Source organism: Manacus vitellinus, unplaced genomic scaffold, assembly GCF_001715985.3.
Source record: "Manacus vitellinus isolate BGI_N305 unplaced genomic scaffold, ASM171598v3 scaffold_2_pilon, whole genome shotgun sequence".
NCBI classification, from domain to species: Eukaryota; Metazoa; Chordata; class Aves; order Passeriformes; family Pipridae; genus Manacus; species Manacus vitellinus.
In genome coordinates this window covers 48,861,434-48,884,058 of record NW_021940208.1, presented here as the reverse complement: position 1 = coordinate 48,884,058, position 22,625 = coordinate 48,861,434, and the positions used below count along the sequence as shown (strand labels likewise).

The 22,625-nt window shown below is 38.8% G+C and overlaps 1 protein-coding gene across 1 annotated transcript in view; it reads right to left on the bottom strand.

The window, feature by feature from the left end:
* ITGBL1 (integrin subunit beta like 1) overlaps nucleotides 1–21,490 on the bottom strand; it is a 141,184-nt gene extending 119,694 nt beyond the window's left edge. Inside the window, exons 1-2 of the mRNA XM_018071520.2 lie at nucleotides 21,396–21,490; nucleotides 19,913–20,124 (exon numbers count right to left, since the gene is read on the bottom strand). Coding sequence (XP_017927009.1) covers nucleotides 19,913–20,124; nucleotides 21,396–21,490 — 307 coding nt within the window. The remainder of the gene's footprint in view (nucleotides 1–19,912; nucleotides 20,125–21,395) is intronic.
* Between the last annotated feature and the right edge of the window lie 1,135 nt (nucleotides 21,491–22,625).

Here is a 22,625-nt window from a genome sequence, read left to right as displayed (position 1 = left end):
TTTATTTTTGTATTCATTTCAATATCTAATACTAGTTGAAAAGTAATTAGCAGAGAATACTCTTTCAGAGCAACATTTCTAAACAGGACTACATTTAACTTTAGTCTACAGAAACAGCCAAGGAGGCAAATGGAAGAAAGCTTTAACCAACATAACCAACCTGAGTTTAATCTCCATTAAGCCATTAATCTTCATACAATAAGGTAAAAAGATTAGAAATGCAACTTCAAAAAAAAAAAAAAAGAAACAACCTTACAAAGTCAAAGTATCTAAGTTGGATACATTTTTTTTGGTCTTTATTTGAGTAATCTAGTGAAAAATGACATAATATGCAATTCCTTGCATTACCCTAGCCATAATAATGCAAAGTATGTCACAATAAAAAGGACAACTTTCAAACAAGTAAGGCAACAGGTCTCAAGTAAGATGGAAAATATTTTTTGCCAAGAAAACAGTGTGAGTTATAACTGGCAAGAGTCAGAATTTTGATATAAGCATGCTTCATGAGAACAGACTGACAGGAGTGAGGACAATAAAATGCCCTGTAAGTGTCAGTGGTTAATAAAGCAAAGCAACATTAAAGGAAAATGCTTACAGGAGAGTAATGCCCAACTTTCTCCTTTTAAATGCCGTCCTTTATAAAGTTGTTAATGTTTATTCATGCTTTTCAGTCTGACACATTTTCAAAAAGTGCTATACGTAACTTGAATCTACATATAAATTCATTACCCATCATTCAAGAGCCAGTAGTGAAATTTTATAAAGCATATTGTTGACTTTCTCAAAGTACTGTTTCTTCTGATGTTAACATCAGTAATTTTCTTTATTTTCCCTTTTTTTAATTAAAAGCAGTGTGGATTTCTGTGTATTAGAGGGATACAGAGTTTTTGCTTTCCTCATCAAAGTTGGGAAAAGCATACCATTGTGTTATTCAACTGATTCATATGTACACTCATTATTTTTTTAAATCTTTTTCTGAACGAACATTAGGGTAAGGATAAGAGATGGTTCTAAACCTAATTACTTGGCTTGGCAAGGGTTTTGCTATACTTTTAGACAATAACCTTTCAGTACTCTATTTTACATCAAAAACCTGTACACAGAAATCCCTGGGAACATCCTGTCAGTTCCAATAGCAAATTACAGCATACATCCAATAATGTTAAAACACTATATCCCAGAAATATCAAACAAAGAATTAAAAGGTAAAAACAAGTAAAAAAAAAAAAAAAAGGCTTTCAGCCATTAACTTCCCAATGTCCCAGTGGAAATATGTGGCTCAGAACTATAAAATGAGTTCTTGTTTCTCTTTGGAATTGATCATTCCTGTCCTGGTAAATATTTTAAAAGCCAGCATGGGCTATCCCAAGACTTGCTGGCTTTTAAAATGTTTACCAGGATAGCGTATTAGGCCAAAAAGCTAGATGTGCTGTGCTCTTGTCTTCTTGTGCAAAACCAAAACTCTGTCTCTCCAGCTCTTGGTATGGATATGGAAACACATCTGTATTTCTTCTGGCAGCAGAGACTCCATGGTTCAACTTGCTTAGGCCCAGAAATTAGCACTGTTCTCCTAAATCCTCCCATAGGTGCTACACATTTTCTGACATTCAGCATTCCTGTGAGTCTCCTCGCTTACCACCTGCTGTTTGGGCATCCGGAGTAAAACTGTGTGGTGACAAAACAAGTTAAACACATACATAAGCAATATGCTTCTCTAGACAGCAGATACAGCTGCTCCATGCCTCAAGGTTCATGTGCTCACCACCTTCACTTCAGCATGTGTGATGCAGCCAGGTAACCAGCCATCCTTTTGGGTCCCCATTAAATTCCTTGCAGGGGAAGGAATTAACATCTGGCCCACTTGAGGAAGCCGGCTGGCTTTCCCTTCCTCACACCTAAGGCACAAGGCCATGGTGTAAAATGATCAAAGATATATAAACAAACTTTTAAAAGTTTAAATGTGGTTCTTTTATAAAGTTAACAATTGAATTCGAATTCACAATAATGAGACAACGTCTCATAAGAGTATCTCACTGAAGGGAACTGCCTTGACTTAGTTTCTTAGTACTGGGGAGGGACAAGTTTGTGCCACCTACTGTTGCTGCCTCCAACTCTGGGCATTCAGTCTAGGAAAGAAATCAGGTTTTAGTTGCTGCCAAACTGGAACCTCACACAGCAGTAAGTTCACAGTGCCATCCAGAACTTTGTAATAAAGCAAAACTTGAGCACCTCTTCATATTTACTGAGCACTGAAATATTATGCCAGAATTAAAGGGTATTTCAAATAGTTTGAATGTGAATCAGAGGTTATTTCAGCAGATCCAATGGGGTAATTACAGGGTAGGAAGAACAAACAGACTGTAATGGAATAGTGAGACAGGCAATCATAGACAAACTGTTTACTTCCCTGCTGATGAATGAATAGAGCAAAGGGTCACCTAGGTGAGTTTTTTTATTTAATTTTTTTCCTGGCAGATTTAGTCTTGAAAACAGGCTTAACGGAGAAGACCAGGCTGAGTATTTGGTAGCAATGTACTGTGTATTTTTAACACTGAACAGTTTAGTGGAAGTCTTCAATCACCATCCAAAACAGGTTTTATTATGGAAGAATGGTGATTATGTTCCAGTTATAAAAGGAAGGATGAGACACAAGAAGTTTAAGTTAACCTATCCCACAGTCAGATTGAGACAGGGTAACAAGACCTTCCAATTCTTAATCACAAGTTTAAGCAGTTTCAAAGCAGTTGGCTTTGTAAGGTTGTAATCAAGTGCTAAGAAAAAAAACCCTTTGACTGAAGCTCCCAGAAATTGCACCTTGGAGTCATTAAGCCTTTAGTGACCAGTGACAGCACGACTTGATGAAGGAGTGATCCTGCTAGGCATGAAGTTTGAGACAGAGATAGTAGTTTTATGATTGCACCTTATGTTAATAGAGAGATGTCTAGACCCAAGCAACAAATCCAATTTTTCTTTTTTGATTTTTTATTTGAACGAAAGATTTTCATGTTCATTCCATCAGTATATCTTCAACATATGAACTCTTAAGATCTTGAAACTTCAAAAATGCCTACTTGCATTATTAAGTCTCTGCTTTCTGTCATGTGTTGTGTACCATCTTCCAACATGTACTTGTCGTCCAACAGGAAATGTCCAAAAATGCATCTCACACTCCACAGAGAAACTCAGGAATAATCAGTGCAACCAGTTAGCATATATTCAGAAGAAAAAGTCAAGTCTACTACAGCTTGAGAGATCAAGGAAATGTGAGAAATAGAAAATAATATGGGAGAGATGTGTGTTAATGAGGTAGGCAGAACTATCCTAATTAACAGACCTTCCTTAAAAAGACAGTCCACATCAATGTTTTCTTTTCTGCTTTTGTGCTTGCTTTTTCCTGATGTAAAATAGAGAGCTTTAGAAAAGAAAACCTCACAGGATAAAGTTATTACATTTCTAATAAAGAAATGCAAAATAAGTTGGTTTAGTTTCATAACCCATCTCTCCTCATGTCAAAAACTATTTTAAACCGTTTCTAATTTTTGTCAAATGAGTCAAATGAATTAAGCATTATTTCAGTAGAAGTTCACCTGTAGTTCTGCTGATTTTTTTTTACCTTGTCACATAGACATACTTTGACTTTGTGTCTGTGATGACCCTGAGCAACTCTGAAGCCAGGTCTCCTTCAGCAGGAGCTGGACCAGCCAACCTCAACAAGTCTCTTCCAACCTAAATAATTCTTTGATCCTATTCTGATGATGGCTATGAATCAGCCCATTCTTTCTGTTTTCAAAAATTAACCAATGCTGGTGAAAAAAATGGCAAAAAAGTAAGAGCTCTGTGACTAGACAAGACTTACTTCATGACATCAAAATGTATTATTGTATATTTATAATAAAAGGTATATAGAAAAAGGGATTTGCTTCAGAGGGATTTCTAACTCATGTGTGTATTTTTCATTTTTCTCCTGCCAAAATTTCTGCTTGACCATGAGAATAAGCACTTTTCACAAAAGCAAAAAAAAAAACCAAACCTGATTACTTCTGACATGTGATGGATTTCTGGTGGGGAGTACAACTGTGTCATGGTTTGAGAGCCCCAAAAATCCAATTCCATAGTCCAAGTCCCCTCCCACATCTCAGCCCAGTGTGAGATGGTTTCCAGACACCACACGAGACTTAAATGGGGGAAAGGGAATATATTACAATGACTGTAGAAAATAAATACTACAATACATTATATACAATCTTAGCTATCTCTACCATGATATAAGTATTTACAATGGATCAAATCTCTTCTCCCCTCCAAATAAAAAGTCCAGGAGGGAAGAAGGAAAAAGATCCCTTTCCACTCTCAGAGCAGCAATGTCTCATAGGCAGCAGGTTCTCTTCTTCTATGCACCAGCTGTAACTGGATTGTTGTAGCTGGATCTCTTTTCAATACACACAAGGGGGTCTCCTTTCACCCCTCTCATCCTTCGACTCCAAGCGAAGGTCCCACCCATGGACTGCCAGCAGGGACAAAACTCACTTCACCACGGGCATATCACGAAGTGCAGGGGCTTCTTCGTGAAAGTCCCTTCCTCAGGGGATTTACCTCTGAGTCAGAACATCTCGGGCAGCTTTCAGTTGAAAGTCTTTGCCTCAAGAGTTCTACCAGAGCTCCTGTGCTCTGTCTCAAGAAGCAGGGGGGGGGGGCAAGTTCACCCTCTTTGCATTCCTTTGGTCATCCTGGTCCAGCTTTCCAGGATGCTTTGAGCTTCTCAGCTCCTCTGCAGTGCATGTTGCACTTCACCCCTCCCTTCTAGGAGGTGAGGGGTCTCTAAGGAGTTTGGGGTCTTTTGGTTTCAGTTTCTTACCCCAATTCTGTCTCTGTCTGTAGAGCTTAGTCTGCTCTCTCTGCTGCTGGTTCTTGTCTCTCAGACAACTCTGTGTCTCTCTTGCTCGGCTGCAATGCCTCTGCTGCTTCTTCAGTTATCTCTTGGCTCTTAGCCACTATCTCTGGACGCTGCTTCTGCTCTGTCTCTGCTCACTCACGGTGGAGAAAACTTCTCTAGTTTTCAGCCACAGGTACTTAGCCCAGCATTATGCTGTTCCAAGTCCCTGCAGCCCCCTCCCCAGCCAGGGCTGGGGAGACAGAGCCCCCCCCAGAGGGGGCTGCTGCTGTTTCTCCTCGTGGCTTTTACAACATGGCTACTTCTTCTACAACAACTACAACTACCTTCTCTTCCGTTCTGCTTGTGATATGTTTATATTTTGCAGAAGCGCTCATTGGGTAAAACCTCAAGGGTCACCACCCCCTGGGGTTTTACCATTTTATAACTGCAGGGGGAAAAAGTGTTTCCCCCCACCACAACCTGTATGTGTATATCTGAATTTCAGAAAAGCACACTGAAATTCCTCTTTTGATCATGAAGTTTAGTTTACCTGTAGTGTTGAGCATGTGACATAATCAAAATCATGACACAAAGATGGCTACTGTCAATAGCAGTGATAAGAGCCTGAAAATGCCATCTCAGCACAGCTCATAGTAATATTCCTGAAGTTTAATTTTTCTAACCTTGTCATTTCTGCTGTCTGAAAAAGAAACACCAATGTACTCTCTGCTACTTGCACCTAATTCCCTTTTGCATGTGATAACTTCACTATGACCACTGTAAACACTGCAGGCAATGTAACTGAAGTTTTGCAGGCAGGGTGAGTAATGAAGCAAAATGGTTGTTGTTTTTAATAGTTATTAAGAGCTGTATCTATGCCTATCTACTTCTTCCTCATTTCTTCTATTATGATGAAATCCTCTCTTTCATCCTCTGATGAAATTCTTCCACTCATCCTGTAGGATGAACTATTCTCTCTAGGCATTCTACACCATTTGTTCCAGTATCAGTGTCTCTGTCAATTCCTTGCTCATTTACCAACTGCACAATTGCTGATGAGATTCTAAGGACCACTTCTTAGGAAACAAAAAATATGTCTTAAAATTTCATGGCAATACTAGCTTAAAATATTTACATACAGAAGCCCACAAGGCTATTCAGCATCCTGTAAAACTCTGCATCACTTTTCATTCCCCAGGATTTGTAAATCAGAGAGCATTCCTACACTATTTGCAAAGCAGCAAAAGTGATCAAATTTCTCGGTCATATTAAAATTATTAAAACACAGGTGGAAATATATGTAGGAGAAAACACAAAATTTAGGGGTGGGACTGATATAAATGGTATGCAACACACTATCTTCGTATCTTCAGAGAGTACAACCTAGTATTACGTGTTTGGAAGTCAGTAGAAAATATTAACTAAAATTTCTATACATCACTAGGACAACATCTTGTAAAAGAAAAAAAAAGTGGTTTCAAGATGCATTTATAGGCGAAATAACTCCTAACAGAACTAATCTTGCTATATTACTTCTGAAACTGTTTGAAAGCCAGGTTTATCAAACTGCATCCTTGGCCAATGTACAAGCAATATCAATAGAAAAACTGCATGCAAGAACAGCAGAACAAATGGTCTTTACAGGCAGTATAGATTCTCTTTATTCCATTTACAAAAAAAAGAATATTTGTTTTTAAGGTTTACATCTCAAAACACAAAAAATTCAGTCTGACTTTGCATTGATTTGTCTCTATAGAAACCAGAAAAATGACTCTCAGTGTTTAGATGGCAAAGTTCTGCTCACGAAGTCACTCCACTGAATATGGACTGCATCTGGTTTAGTTTTCAAACTTATAAGTTTGAAAATCTATGATGCAAGTATTATTTTTAACTGCTTGTTTTACACATTCTAGTATTTTGGGTGGGGAATGAAACAATATTTTTACTTAAGTTGCATTTCTATTGCATAAAGAGTGTGAAAGTGCTTTTAACCTTAAAACACTACATTGGAAAAAGCCAGCACTGGGGGGAAAGGAATAAAGATATTTAACTAGGTTAATTTCCTTGCTCATTTCATTTTAATGCCAAAACATATCTTGTAATGCCAATACAATATGTTTCAATATAGCAGTCAAACAACCATCTTTTTTGGCTCTCTCTCATGTTTTTTCTAGAAATATATCTTACCTATCCAAATGTCTCAAATAGAATTTCCCCACCTAGCTGTTTGGCTGGAAAGGTGTTAGCATTTCCCTATTGATTTTTGGCATCTGTTAGTTTAATATATCCCTTCTGTACCACATGCACAATGTCTCCAGGCACTCGTCTCCTTCATTTTCAAGCTGAATGAAACCACTGGGTCAGGAATTTTGTGAATGTTACCATCACAAAATTAAGTCAGTTTAAAAACTGTGGCTGCTATAATAGACCTACATTTTCCTGTTCTGAGGAACACTTTGTACTGCATGAGGTCTCATACATTCCAGCCACCACTTGTATGCAAAGTCTTTACGTTTGTTTCTAGCCTTTAATCCTTTTCTTCTTCTCACTTTTACCACATTAAATTTCCTATGTGCACTTTGATTCTTTTTCAGCCAAGCAATAAGACACGGCAGAGTGGAACTCTTGGCTTCTGATGCTTGCCAGAAGGTGTTAGGAGCTATGCAGCCAATGTAATGCTCAGTCTGATCCATTTTTGAGAAAGGATTTAAAAATTCAAACTGACGGTTCAGAATAGAAACAAAAGCTTGAGATTTTGACATTGCTATAACAAAAAAAAAAGTGTGTTTGAGGAAGTAAGTACTTATTATAAAGGTGTCAAGGAGATGACCAAATGAAATGTTAGCTTTTAGGCAAGAAAGAGACTGTATATAGTGACATTAAAGTAGGGACAGAATTAGCAAAACTATATGACTCACTGAAAGACGCTTAAAACCACTTCTGTGACTCACATGGAAAGAAAAGAAAGATCAAGAGGGTAAGAACACTGTACAGTGGGAATGTCCGTTATGTGAAGAGTATTGGACTCTCCAACATCGGCTTCCGTCACTACACTTGTGAGGTGACAATTCTGTTGCTCAGTACAGATGGAGTAACATCACCGTCTAAAAGTACAGCCTTTTCTTCTGAGGTTAACCTAACAAAAAATTTTAAGCACTCCAAAGTTGTTTGGTTTCATAGAATACACAGTTCAGAAAAGCAGATACTTCCCTTACAGAAGCTTCTGAAGTCGTTGCTGCTCAGCAGCAACAAACTATTGACACATTATCACTGAGACCAAAACACAGCTCCATGAAGGGCTTGTCTGAAGGGATGTGGGGGACACTGAGCTAAAGGAGAAGTTAAGCAGCAATATTTTCACATTCACTGGATACAGGAGAAAAGGTGAAGACTGGGGAAGATTTCTGTGGGGGCGGAATTCCCTGTCTCCTTCCTACAAATGTGGACAACAAGTGTGATGAATACCATATGCCTGGGGAATGCAGGAAGATCAAGAGAAGGAAAGAAGGAAGAAGAAATATTCATACAGAACTGTGCTGTATGCTGTGTATATGGAATTATCCTGTGTACAGACTCGAGGTTTTAAGTTGAAGAAGGGAAAAGTAGGGGCAATTCCCTGATTGCCACTGGTATGAAAGTAATCAGGTGTGAGATACAAGTGTTGTCCCCCAACAATGGCAGCACCTTTTGACTTGCCATCAATCTAAGTAATGTTTTCAGCTATTGGCATAGGGTTCTGTTCATTGCCATCCAAGAATAATTAACTTTCTAGAGGGTAATATTGCACTGAGACAACATAGGGGATACATAGTGTCATGGCAGCAGTTAAAAAAAAGGCAATGTAATGTTACTTGCTACCCTTCTTTCATTATCTGGCAAAATATTTTTATCTTTTTACTTCCAGTGGAAAATGCAAAACAGACGTGGTTCCTGGTTAAGTAGGAATTATGTTACTTGCTTTTTAATGAAACCAACAAGGATAAGAATATCATTTTTGACATGCTCTGTATTATTCTACATCAAACTGCAGGGCAACCATTGGCTTTCCCTCACTGTTTTGCACATTTTGCCAGTTATTCAGTCAGTAGGTCAGTAGCTGACTAAGAATCCATTTGTTAAAACAAAGCAAATTAAAAAATAGAAATATTTCTGTTTAATACATCCACTCTTAACTTTCCATCAAATTTCAAGGGTTGGATAAAGTATGTTTTCCATGACTCTGAACTTGTTATAGGAGTCAATCCACCACTTATCTCTAGAAGGCATTAATTTATGCCTCTCTGTTGAAAAGATGCCTATACTTTAAACAAGCAAACTTGTTCTCAGAATCATTCCTGCTTAATAACTTGGTAGTGGTCATTTAAGAATGTGATCATTTAGAAACTTGAAACAGACACTCATATATTATAAATACTGCAGAAAATGAAAGTTCCTAGTATTAACGGATTAAATTCAATGGTTATGCATCAATTTCAATGAATTATTACATTTAGAAACATAATAGCATGACAAAAACTATGTTTATACTTCCACAAATACTCCTCACTAAGGCAGAACATTAAGTTGAGAACTGGTTTCACAGCAGCATCAAAGAAAATCAGCCTCAGAGACCTCTGGAAGAGATCATCTGGTTCACTTCTGTGCCTTGAGACACAAAAAAGTGTGTGTTGATCCTTCCTGACAGATACTTGTCCAACCTGTTTTTGAAACTCCCAGCAACAGAGGTTCCACAGTCTCCCTAAGACAAGCTTTTTACAACAGTCAAAAACATTCCCTCTCTTGGGAATATGCAGCACAATGCACAGATTATTGGAAGTAACTAAAATAAGCTGTAAAATTTCAGTGTGCTGTGCCACCTATCCCAGCAAGGAGAAAGGGGTGAAGTAGTAGAAGTGACAATACGGCAGTGTACACCTGATTTATGCCTATTTTAAAGTTTCTGTGGTTTAGATTCATATCCTGAACAAGATCTGTATGAAAAAAAGTGTGAGCTAAGCAACAGTATTTAACAGATTCCTGGAACACAAGAGGAGAGTTCATTGATTTGAAAAATGCCATCGGGGACATAAAAAGAGCTAAGGTGGGTCCAACTTCCACCCAGGTTCTCACAGAAACAACTGTTCTTTGATGAACTAGAGGAATGGATTAGGAAAACTGTAAGGAGCAGTGCCAAAGAATTGAGCCAGACAGAGACCACCCAAAAAGCAGAAAAGGTTCCATGAAGAGGGACTCGAATTAGGAAAAACAATTTGGCAACTGGAGATAACCAAAATGGTCAAAGTGGAGGTGGCAACCACTGCTCATACAGAAAAAGATGGAGAAAAAAGCCAAGACAACACCTGAAACCCAAAAATACAGAGAACTGGAAGCCCATATGAAGGACCAGAGGAATTATGTGCTATTTTGAAAGAGCTTGATAAAAAATGATCCAGGCAGAGTAAGACTACTTTAAAAACCTCCAACTGTGAGTTCCTTCGATAGGCACCTATGAAATAAAAGGAAGTCTGAGGTCACTGTACTATTTACATACAGCCTTCAAGATATTATCCTGAAAGAACTTAATTCAGAAATTCTCATATGATATGACCTTTTGAAACCCCCTATGGAGAAATCATTTCTGAACAATATCTGTAAATAAAAGCTTTTATAGACTGCTTGTAAGTGTAGCAGACATACATTTAAAGCAGTTGACAATTATAGTTAAAATAGAATTTTCTCATTTACAAAAACTTATATACAAAAGTATTAAGATGGTGAGAGGAGAGGGGATTGACATCCTGCTGATCTAATTACAAAATCTTAATTTTATTGGGACTTTCCAAATCGGCAGACCATTTAATAAAACTTGGCATAGTTCTGTCAGTGTAATCGATTCTTTTATTAACACAACAGTCTAAATCTTTAAAAGATTGGTTTTCATTTATTAGAATGTTTTCTCGCACAAATCTAATTTCTACTAAGTCCAACTCTGCCACTCTGGAAAAAAATTATTTTGGTAAATGTCCTATCAAACTACCACTGAGTAACATGTAACTCTTTAAAGTAGTACAATACACAGAAGAAAAAAGCAGAAAATCATGTAAAATGTTGTCAAGTTTAAAATCATTCTAAACTTTGGAGATGTCATTATTGTGGTTACTGCTTTACCATTACCGCTTGCAGATAATTGACAGGGTCTGTATTTTGCTGTTGTAATTTTGTCCGCTATTACCTGGAGATTCTGGTCAAACAAGGGAAGAAAATGTTGAGACCAATTCTCAGTTGGCATAACTTTATTGAATTTATTAGACTGCTGTCAGAAGAAAACATAGGTTTCCATTTAGATTGAAAAAAAAAAAAAACAACAAACCACCATCTGCTTTTATTAAAACATATTTTTAACCTGAAGAGTAGAGATGAGTGACAGGGTCCACTCCTAAATCTAACAAAGTACATGACTGGGGTTTGGTAATTTTGTCAATCCCATCTCCAATCCATTTTTTAAATTTTGATACACAAAGGTAGTAGAAAGTTAAGCATTATAAATCTTGAAGAGACCTTGTACAATTATTTTTTACTGTGATACACAAATTTATGCCACAGTTAAGTCTCTCTGTTTAGAAGAGGCCATATACAAAGGGAAGCAGTTTATGTCCAGTGCCAATGATATGCTCTAACATTTCTCCGCCACGCTTCAATTGATTAAGCAGCCTTTGGGAAAAAAAAGGCAGTAGGAAATGTTCCAGTGCCTCTCACTATAGGATGATGGCCTAAAGCCCTGGGAATGAGAAAATTATATGTTCAAGAAAGAGAAGAAAATTTCACTGCATCTGGGGTTGGTGGAACAGCTTAGGCAGAGTGGCTCATTCTGGGAAATTCTCAGATGGATTTTCAGCAATGGAAGCAGGAAAGATATTACTCCAAGAGCACTTCAAGGCAACCAGTCTTAGGTTAAGCTGCAGTGGCTGAATCAGACAGGGTTAAGAGCTGGGATTTTTTTGCCCCAGAAAGGGCAATTTTTAAAATAAAACTTAGAGATTTTGCCCTAAATAAAAGGATTTCCACAAACACTAAGTGTAGGCAAATTCATGTAAATGGAAAGTTGTCCTACTCAACCACAATTGCTCCTACATTCTCAGATCTCATCTAGAGAAAGTGCTCTTTCTGAAGGTATGGGAAATTTTCTTTCAGTGATAGCTTGCACCTGGACCTCTTCCTAAGCACAGGAAGTTGTGCTTCATTACATTTGCTGTGTCTGTGATGAGAATTATCTGTGGAATGAAACAGAAGTGAGAATGAAACAAAATTATTTCAAAAGACAGTCACTAGAAGTACCAGGGCTATGACAGTACTTCAATGAAGTGCTTGAAGACCATTTCTGATTTTAAATACATTTCTTACTGGTTATCTGTTTCCCACTGAATTTACCTGACTACAAAGGCACCAGACAAAAAGCTAAGTAAGTCTGTAATGCTGACTTCTATGATTCTGTAACAGGAGGTCTCAGCCTTACCTCTGGAAGTCAGACTATCGTTGTACAATATATTCATTGCCACTACTCTTTCAAGTTTAAAAACTGTTTAAGAAAAAACTGAGTCAGTGCAGATCATTGGGGCAAAAGTGTGGTTTGTTCTGAGAGACCACATAATTGTTTTTTCATGTAAAGCATATAGTGATTAAGAGGCACAATTCTGCAAAAGTGTTCAGGAGAACAGCAGTGCAACATGTTCTTATGTAACTTTTGTCATGGCATTACCACCATTCAGCATGACTTGGACTTTCTGCAAGCATGCTCATGAAATGAAATTGGTTGTCCTTCTCCATTTTAGTTCTTCCCTGTTCCCAAAGTGAGAAGTCTGAACTTCTCCAGTAATCCTTCAAAGTATGACTTTAAAAACCACTATTTTGAGGACTGTTCTCTGGAACACAGTCTACCAGGCATGTCGTTGCACCTACAGTTCTCTGTGGGATTGACCTGCTACAAAGTCACCTTATTTATACGTGGAACACTTTTAAGCCAGAAACACACTGGCTGTTTTCATAAACCAAAGCTGCTCTCACTTGGATAATACATATAGGAAATAACAATTCAGTAGTATATAATGCACAGATAGCTCTTTGGAAAAAGAATACATGACTATTTTTTGTAGGAAATAGTATTTTTAGCACCTAAACCTGAAAAAATGTATTTTTGACACAGTCTTAACTGATAGTTTTCATACTAACAGACTTTATCCTTACACCTGATGGGGACTCAATGGTTTGAGAGTCCCTGAGCAGGACTCAGATACTTGGGCAATCTTCTGAGTCTTGCCATCAACCTTAGATGATCAGGAGGTATATCTTTGATCTCTGACTTTCAGCTTCCCCTCTTTTCAATATCAGAAAAAAAAAAAATCTTTTAGTAACTTGTTGCAAGAACTGCAAAGACAGGTGTACATGAGAGCTGGATAGTCTGATCATTACAGTCCACTGCCATATACCAGACATGTTTGCACCATCGAAAATGGGACTTGCAATTCTGGATGGGAGGAACCTATCCTACTTGTATGAGCCGGTTTTGCCATCAGCTTGTGGTCCCTAAGAGTCCAATAAATCCTATTCAGAGAGAAAGAGAGATTAAAGAAAGAGAGTGTCTCGAAGATTCCCCAAAGTGAACAAGATTATCATTATTCAACTATTTGAGAAAGAAAAGGAAAGTGGTTAAATTTCAGCTTCTGAACTACAACTTTGGAAAATAGGTTATTCACAACAGAAATGTATTTGATCCATCCAGATTTGTTGTTAGTTTAAAAATCTCCCAGAATGGGTCAAAAACTGTATAGTTGTACAACTGAAAAGACAAAGAAAATACCTCAACTAATTTTTTTTTTAGAGCACATACTCACCAGGACATACAGACATAGAAATGGTTTGGATTACGTAAGTTTAGCTCTTGTTCACAATCAAATGCCATTCATTATTCATCTCCAAAAGATACACCTGTATCTTCATCTGCTGAAAAGCTATTCAAATGATATACCAGCTCCACTTGCAACCAATAATTTCTGAAAGGGTAAGGACAGACCAGAAACAAGTCTGGCTTTTTCAGGAAATGGAGAAGAAAACTGTTTTCTTAAAAAGAGGCACTTCTGGCTTCTGAGACTCAATCAGCTTATACCATTGAGTTTTGCAAATATTCAGTTACTTTCTGTAAAATATTGTTTAAAACACTTGGAGTAAGGAAATAGGATGCCAAGAAGCCCGCATTACCTGACAACAAGCTCTTTTGCCATATGTGTTCCCCATATTTCAGACAAATGAATGGAATAAGGCAAATACTTAACATTTTTATCTTGCTTTAAACATGGTATCAAGTTTGTAAACTAAACCATTTCAAATATCAGGAAGCACTCATTTTCTTCTTGTCATTGATGCCTAAGTCCACTGCAGAAAACCATAATGAATACAAAATTAAAAGATGCATAACAGTATGAATGCACAAGACTCTCCAATAGAGGTAGACAGATTTAGAATTTCGTAACTGTCAATCATGCATCTTCAAGATTTAAATAACTTTAATGTATCCTTTTAATTAAATAGGAAATTACATGCAAAACAGGAAAAACACTTTAAATGAGCTATTTTTACATGAAGTAGCCTCTAACGGTGGATCATGAAAGCTAACATCCCCAATATTTAAATTGACTGACACCACTTGGGCCTGCTGGAGGCACGCAACTGGATAAAGCATGTCTGAGAAAGGTAGGCTTTGGCAGTGTTTTCCCCATAAAAATGCCCCAGATATGCCTCCATAGACTCTGGCTGCCACTCTTTAGGTCACTCTCAAGAAAATGCCTCACTTCGTATCACTGATGCTACTCAGGTGGAGAGGCAGAAGGGTAAAGCAGGTCTTAGGAGTGTTAGGAATGTAATTGCTCTTTCAAGATAGGGGACAAGTGCAATTATAATTAAACTCAAATCTTTATTCCTCTTCATATGGTCATGTAACTGCTTGAGCTGTGTTCCAGCCCACTCCCTATGTATCAAACGTACACAAACTCTTATCTGCAAGTAAAGACTCCCTCCATTGCTAAGAAATGAAGTTTTAAAAGGTCTTTTAAAGTAGTGTTTAAAAGTAGAACATTTTTTCATTATATACTCAGACTTGGAACAGAGGAGTGGAGGAAAATATGCCTCACTGGCTCTGGATATGTGTCTTTTCAATCTAGAATTATTGTTATGAACAAGGTTTGCAAGTGGTTTTGGCCAAAACAATCCTCTCTTTCTAAGGACATGTGAAAAAAAAAAAAAAAAAGAATTAAAGGAAAAAACCTTGAATTCCAACTCCTTCACCTTTCCTTTTTTCTTCATAGTTTTTCCAGCTCTAAAGGAAATTTGACTCAGGCAATACAACCGTGTTCATCACAAAGTAATGTGGCCTCCCTCCACCACCACACCATTCAGTTAAAACACTGCTAAGTTCACACACCATGTAAATACTTTGGGGTTCTTCTTTGTATGGCCAAAGCCAAGCATCAGTCTTTATAGGCACAAATTGCCCTTTTTCCTGAGATAGCACTAGCAATGTGTTCTTTCCTCATCAAAAACCTCATGGGAACTTTTTAAATGAGTGACATATTCTTTGCCAGGACAAACTACCTGGGAACACCAAGGCTGAAAAGTCTACAGTCCTGTGTCATAAGTGATAGATAATTTGAAGCCCTTTACTCGACCAGCTATCAATAATAAAACTTTAAATAAGCATAGAAAATTTTACCAAGCCAGTCAGTTTGTCTGACAAAGGCTGTCATAAGAACACTTACTGAAACATAGCCACTGATGAAGTAGGAAAAATCATTAATAAACCCTTGTGTAACATCTACTTGCTATTCACCATATCTTTTTCCATATTAATCATCCCAACACATAAAAGTTACAAAAGGATGCAGTCTGTGAAAGCCATTTTGTCACAAAGAAAATTCTTTCAAATAAATGAAAATATACTTCATTATCAACCTGTGAATAGCATGATAATTTAAACACACTTCAGAACACTTATTTGCATGAACAAAACTTGCATAAAGGTTTGCTTTTTCTCTGCAATGGATAAGCTTGTCACCTCAAACTACAGAAGGACAAAAGGTGAAGGAGATGCTGCTCTCCTCCTTTGTTTTTGGTGATAGCCTGAGTGGTTATATTCATTGCTCTGCTAGGTGCTCCAAAAGCCTTTCCCTTCCACACGCCCAGCTTATTCCCTTTTATTTTTTAAACTAGCACCTATTTTCCATTAGTAGTATCTACAGATAAAGGTGCTCAAAATGAGGGTTAACAGTTAGCTATGGATCATTTAATGTTACTCTTAAAATGCTTCCCTTCCCTTGCAGTGTTTCTGAGTTTCCTTCTGCCTCCCTCACCATAGCTATGAACATACATGCTACATTTGGAACTACAGTAATTGCTGATATATCAAAGGCTGCTTGATTTTACCCAGATGAGATACCAAGAGCATAAAGCTGAGATTAATACAGGCTTTAGCTTGTGTTTTTTATGTCTGCTGGAACCTTGTGCACTTAGCAAGGAAGAGAACCTGCAATGAGGTCTATGCTATCATGATTTCACTTCTACTAGAACCTGAGTGACCTGTTTTGAGATGAATATGGATGGTATTATGACACCTACACACCCCTGCTCCAGGGAGAAATGTCACAAAAAGCCAAGTTCTGAAATCTGGACTAACACAAACTAGGTCAGAGCAGAACTGCAAACTCTATTTTCATCAGTAGCCTCCTGCCCTATTTTTAACTTGGTCTTTTTAGGAGGCTCTGTCTCCAATGATCACATGTGCCACAGCTGAGTCTTTGGAAACATGGCCTCTAACAGAGAAGTGGCTTACACTTGTTCTCAAAATCCAGGGCTTTGAATTTCACTTTGGATCAAATGGCAATCAATGCAGGTCACAGACTAGCTTTTCTTGACACTTTTAGCAAGAAATTCTGCTGAAAGAAAAATCAATGTGTCAGACCTCCCTTCAATATGAATATAAAAGCACAGTTGTTAGAACCTTTCCAACTCAACTGCAATAACTCTGCCTAAAGACACTATTCAGCTTTTGTGCAAAGAACAGCCTTCAGCTCAAAACATTCTCCAAGTTCCATTCTCAGATTCCTAACTCTCCCCAACTTATACATAGGACCAATAAACTCACATGGATGCATAGCTACGTATTACATTAATACTTTAATTTGGATTTATCTTGTATTTCTACATCTACTCCTTGTCGATTTAATTTTTCACTTGTGTTCTTTGCATAGTTTAAAACCTCAAAGAGCAGAAATTCCCTCTAAAGCACCTGGACACACAATGGAAGATAAATGCAGCAAAGAAGTCTCAAGGTAGAGTAAAAGGACAGAGACATTTACACCTGCTCTTCTTCATTACTCATGGCATAATCTCTTGCCATTTTCTTAAATAAGGTTATTAGAAAAAGCAATTCAATCAGATGGACATCTTCTTTATCTTCAGGCCTTCCCTCTTCAGAATACGGTTATTCAACAACTGGTCCAGAAAGTGGATCTGACACAGAAAGTACCTTTAAGATAATGAGCTGCATATTGAGCAAATAAGGATTTTGTTTAGCTTGGTACAGGCAAGGGAAGTGGGTCTGAACTGACCGGCAGGGAAACAGCTATTTTTGATGTTCATGACTCAAACAACTCTGCCTGTCCACCTCTGAACATGAGCATCATCAGTGCTTAGACATCAGTTGTTTGAAAAAGGCATCACTCTGGCAACTTGAAAAGTAGCCTGTTTGAAACAGCATTAACCATGGCTCTCTAGAGGAATATTGAAAGACTGTCTTGAAGTTCTCCATGTGGTACCAGTCACTGGGTACTGCTGTTGTATTTATCAGAAGAGATCCATAATGAAACAGGACATCAAACATCAAAATAAAAATATGAAAAGAACAGCAGGAAACAGGAATACAACTGCAGTAAGATATTTTGGCTATTCACTTAGAGGAAACACAATTTCATCGAGTCAAAAAATGTGCTCAGAAATACAAAGAAAGGAAATTGTTTACACGGGAAATCAGGGTGGTGATGTAATGTCAAGAAATATCAGAAGATGCGGTTCATTGAATAGTTGGCTGGGGGAAAATGTTATTCATACAACATAAGGTCCAGTCACCTGCCACTTATACTAGATCTGACCATCTTTTCTATGATCCCCTCCTCCCATATACACATAACTTCAGTGACTAAAAACCTGGGTGAAAAATGAAGAGGGAAACAAGCACAGCCTGAAAGGAAATATTTTACCACATGGATCCAGATCCTGTATCCCAGCCACTCTCCTGTAGTGCTGGGTAGCCCTGGACTGGAACAAAGTCAGCTGGATGTTCAGCACCATTGTCAAAAAAAAAACAAACCAAGCAAGCAAAACCCCTGCATCCTACACAGTTGTTTCTCTGCCCAGGACTTATTACTGAATTTTTTACTACTTTTTTTCCCAGAAGGGAGAATTTAAAGTGTTTGACGTCTCAGTGGTAACGTGGCTTCAATAATCCAGGTGCAAGAGGTGACAGCTACAGAAAACTGGTTTCTAAAAAACATTCAGTCACTTAACAATCACATTGCTACATGAAGTGTTACCCAAAAGTTAAATATTGCTAGAGATTTCTTGGCTCTGTTTATGCTGTCAGCACCCTTACCACCAAAGCACTGACAAAACTTGAAGCCACTGCTCATAACAATAACAAGAACGTGATAGTGGAATTTATGGCAGAATATTAAAATTGAAGGAGTTTTCGGTTTCATTTTGTGAAATTAACTCAGCAACAACAGCAAGCACATTGAAATCACACCACCAATCAGAAAATTCACATTTGGGACAGCAAAGAAATGAAATGCTATATTTCTTATGTAGCTGGACTTAATACTGGTAACTGCAGAGTCTATAAATCATTTTCTCCACAGGACTCTAAAGTCATACGTGACAAATATAAATCCTTTTCTCATAATCCTATCCTTGATCTTTTCATGTTGTTATTGAACTTCCTGGCTAAATTATTGCTAAAATAAGTTGCTTTTTTTCCTACAAAATTTGCCAAACTGCTGGAATTCATTTGTATTGTCCTTTTACTAGAAGAATTCCTGTAACATTCCCATTGACCTAATTGCAGGTTTTGGCCTGAAAAGATGACACGTTTGTGTGAATCTGGTAAAGCTGTTGAAGCAGGGATACTAGAAATGAAGTACCCTTCTGGCCCCTTTCATCAAGCTCCAGGCTGAATCCCCTTAGGAATGTGATGGCATCTCTTCTCCTTGTTTTTTTCTAAAATCTGTTCTAAGCTGCTTAAAAAAAAAAAAATCTGACTGGAATAACCCAGAAACTAAAGTAAAGACAGCTGGAAAGATGAAAGAGTGATAATGTTTAGACGCAAACCAAGCGACATGTTCCAACAACTGGCAGGGTCTAAATTCTGTCCCAGAAATGTATGTTATCAAGGAATACAGTGTCAGTGGGGAAATCTCTGAAATCACAATACAATGACGTTAAGTCTCTATCTGGAAAGCATTATCATTATTTAGAGAAAACCAGAATTTTCATATTTATATGCCTTCAGTGTGGTACCTCTTTCAGCAAAGAAATAAAAAACAATAATCACAGGATAAAATTGATTATTTGGAGACAGTTTAAAGCCTGGACAGATACTATATGCCACCATTAGGCAAGCGGTTCAAATGAAGTAATATCATATGAGCAATATTGCTTCCTATATTAGACTTAAAACACAATTTGCAGAGCCTCCAATCCAGAGCAGCTCCTACTTTTACCCCTGCTGCAGATGAAACTTGCCCTGGGCAAAGTCCCATTTTACGGCAGAGACAGTGCCTTTCACTTGTATCCTTTAATCTGGCAAAATCCTTGGATGTGCCCACAATTACATTTAGAATCACGGGTCAGGGACCCATACATAACCACGTCTCTATCAGTGTGTTGTGTTCCTAACATATTTCTAGTTTTAATATATATTCCTAATTTTCTAAGCTTCTGTCATCATAGTGGCTTCCTTACCAGCACAGATCTTCCCATCATAGGTCTCGCACACCCAGTCATGGCACTCACAGAGTGGACCGTAGTATTTGCCAGACTCAGTCACTTGGCAGATGCAGACTCCACACTCACATGTGCCTCTGTCATTGCACAACTTCCCACCTGGGACACGGCACCTGAGTTCCGACTCAGTCCGGGACAGCTGGCACAAAGTAGGACCACCCAAACTGCTCCTGTGGGGAACAGCAAGCAGAATAAGCTGGAGTCAAAGACAGGGGCTGCAGCTCAGAGGTGATGAGAGCTTGGCTCATAGGAAACCATCCTCCTTGGTTTCAGCCCATATCCAGAACACTGTTCTTAATGCCACCATTTAGTTATGGTTGCAAAATCTTATTTGCCTCATATACCCCCAATTTTCTTCATCAGCAATCTCACTGATACCTGCAGGAATGTTTCTATTCGATTTTACTTACCTTGTTAACTGTGTTAGGTTCATCTACTTCCTCATCATGCATATCTGGTATATATGCATAGGTATGTGTAGTTTGACTATCTATCATGAAACATTTTGATCTTAATTATTCCAAAAAGTTTAGAGATGACATATACATGCAAACATCTAGGTAGCATAACAGGAATATATGATATCAAAAAGTAAACCTATGGTTGATTCCAATAAAATATGTTTCACAAAGTAATCCTTTTGGTTGTCAGACATATATGATCCATGCTTTCAAAGGAAAAGGAAACTGAATTAATCACCACTTCCCATGCAATAGTGTAGTTTGTGGCTGTGGTTTTAGTAAATCCAGCAGAATCCAGATGCCGGATCAGTAGGTTTACAGCTCTGCCATGCAATTGTACCATGCACTGGAGCACAGAGACATCAGGACTTTCAGAACATACACAGGGAAAATCACACTTTGCCTTATCGGGAGCTGCATTGTAAGAAAACAGAACTAAGGACTGTGCAAGACAAATAGGTCTTTACAATGCTAGGGAATACTGGGGATTAAAGTGAGTAGTACCTGCCCTTCTCAGTAGATTTTGCAAGGCTCTAGAGCAAAGGAACTGCTGGTTCTAGGAGTCAGGGTGTGCTGGCTGTGGTGGAGGGGAAGAGTGAAGGGCAGTGTGCCTCACTGTGCTACTGCACCAAAGTGCAGGAACAAGCAGGGTTCTATGGTTAGATGCCTGCTCCACTCAGGCAGCAGAATTTAGAGGTTGGGCGTAAAGTCATCAGTATCCATCTCTTCCCCCTTTGCTGCTTTCAAAGCCTGCATCTTCGGCATCAAATACATCATTGCAAATAACTCCCGCAGTTTTCACAGGCACCTACCTGTTGAGATTCCCAGGGACCCAGAGTGCTTCCCTCAGTGTTACTTTTAAGCAGGCAGAGGAAGAGCTAACAAACTTCTCCACTGTTCCCTCTGCAACCCCAGCTTCCACGCTCCTGACATCTCAAAATCGGTCGCAACCCCCCGTGAGGCTTCAAAGCCACACTTACCGCAGGGCCAGGGGGCCAGCCGGCGGCGAGAGGTGACCGGCCGGCACCGAGGTGACCAGCAGCAGCGCCAGCCCCAGCAGCCCCTGTGCGTACATGGTGCAGGCTGTGCTATGCCGCACCTGGAGTACTCCTGCAGACGGGCCGACAGACAGCCGGACAGACCCGCCAGGCATGCGGAGAGCTGCGAGCTGGACAAGCCCGGCTCCAGCGCTGCTCCCCCCGTGCTGCAGTAGCTCTGATTAGCTGCCTGGGAGCGGGATTTGGGCAGCACTCTGGGAAGGAGGCCGGTGCCAAACCCCGAAGTTTACAGTCTAGGCAGGAAAGTAATTAGAAACAGTTGCGCAGCCAGATGGTTTATTTTGATGTTTTAAAAATGGCCCGTTCACAGATGGGAACGAACTGTCTCATTCTGAAAGTGCAGGCACCGTAAATATTTGAGGTATGTGTATTCCCCTGTCCTTTGATGCCTGGCTGCTTGGGATAATCTGTGTAACGTGGTGGGTGAAACTTGCACCGCCGAAGAGACAGGATCAGCGCTCCCCAGCCACAGCATCCCTGCCTGGCTGCTGGAGCACGTCCCTGCCGCCTGCCTCCCCAGGTCCCTCCCTTCTCTCGTTCCCCTGAGGTCACCTGCTCACGTCATTGCACTGTACGACACTGCAGGTTGCCAACCTACACCAGCCTGAGTGACTGCACATTAAAAATACTGTTAGCTAGCCATTTCCTAATGCCTTGTTAAAGCACACAGTCCAATACTTCATCACAGCAGTGGGAGATTTTGGAAGTGCTTTAAAACTAAGCTGAGGGATAGTCTCTCTAAATGAATCAAATTTCGCCATGTTCATTTCTTTATCCAACACTTCTTGATCCCTCTGGTTGTCCTGAGAAATTGCTGATTGCCATATACCTCCCTGAGATGGAAAGCTCTTAAAGAAACACACTTTGACCACAAAAGATAGTATGTTAGGGGTTTCCTACTCTGCCAATACACATACAGATTTTTAAAGCAGGCAGCTGACAGAAGAAACTTTCACTGGTTCTGGAGCCTGTATTGGATATAAAAGCCCTCAGTAGCTTTCTCAAAATGGACAACTCTTGGTTTAGTTTCATATTAAATATCTGGTATAACACAGATTATAATGTGTTTTTTAAAAAAATTAATATTTTGTTAAAATTCTTCGACTTATAGGCTGTCTCTCCTAAAAGTGTAAGTACGTGTCTTACAGTTTA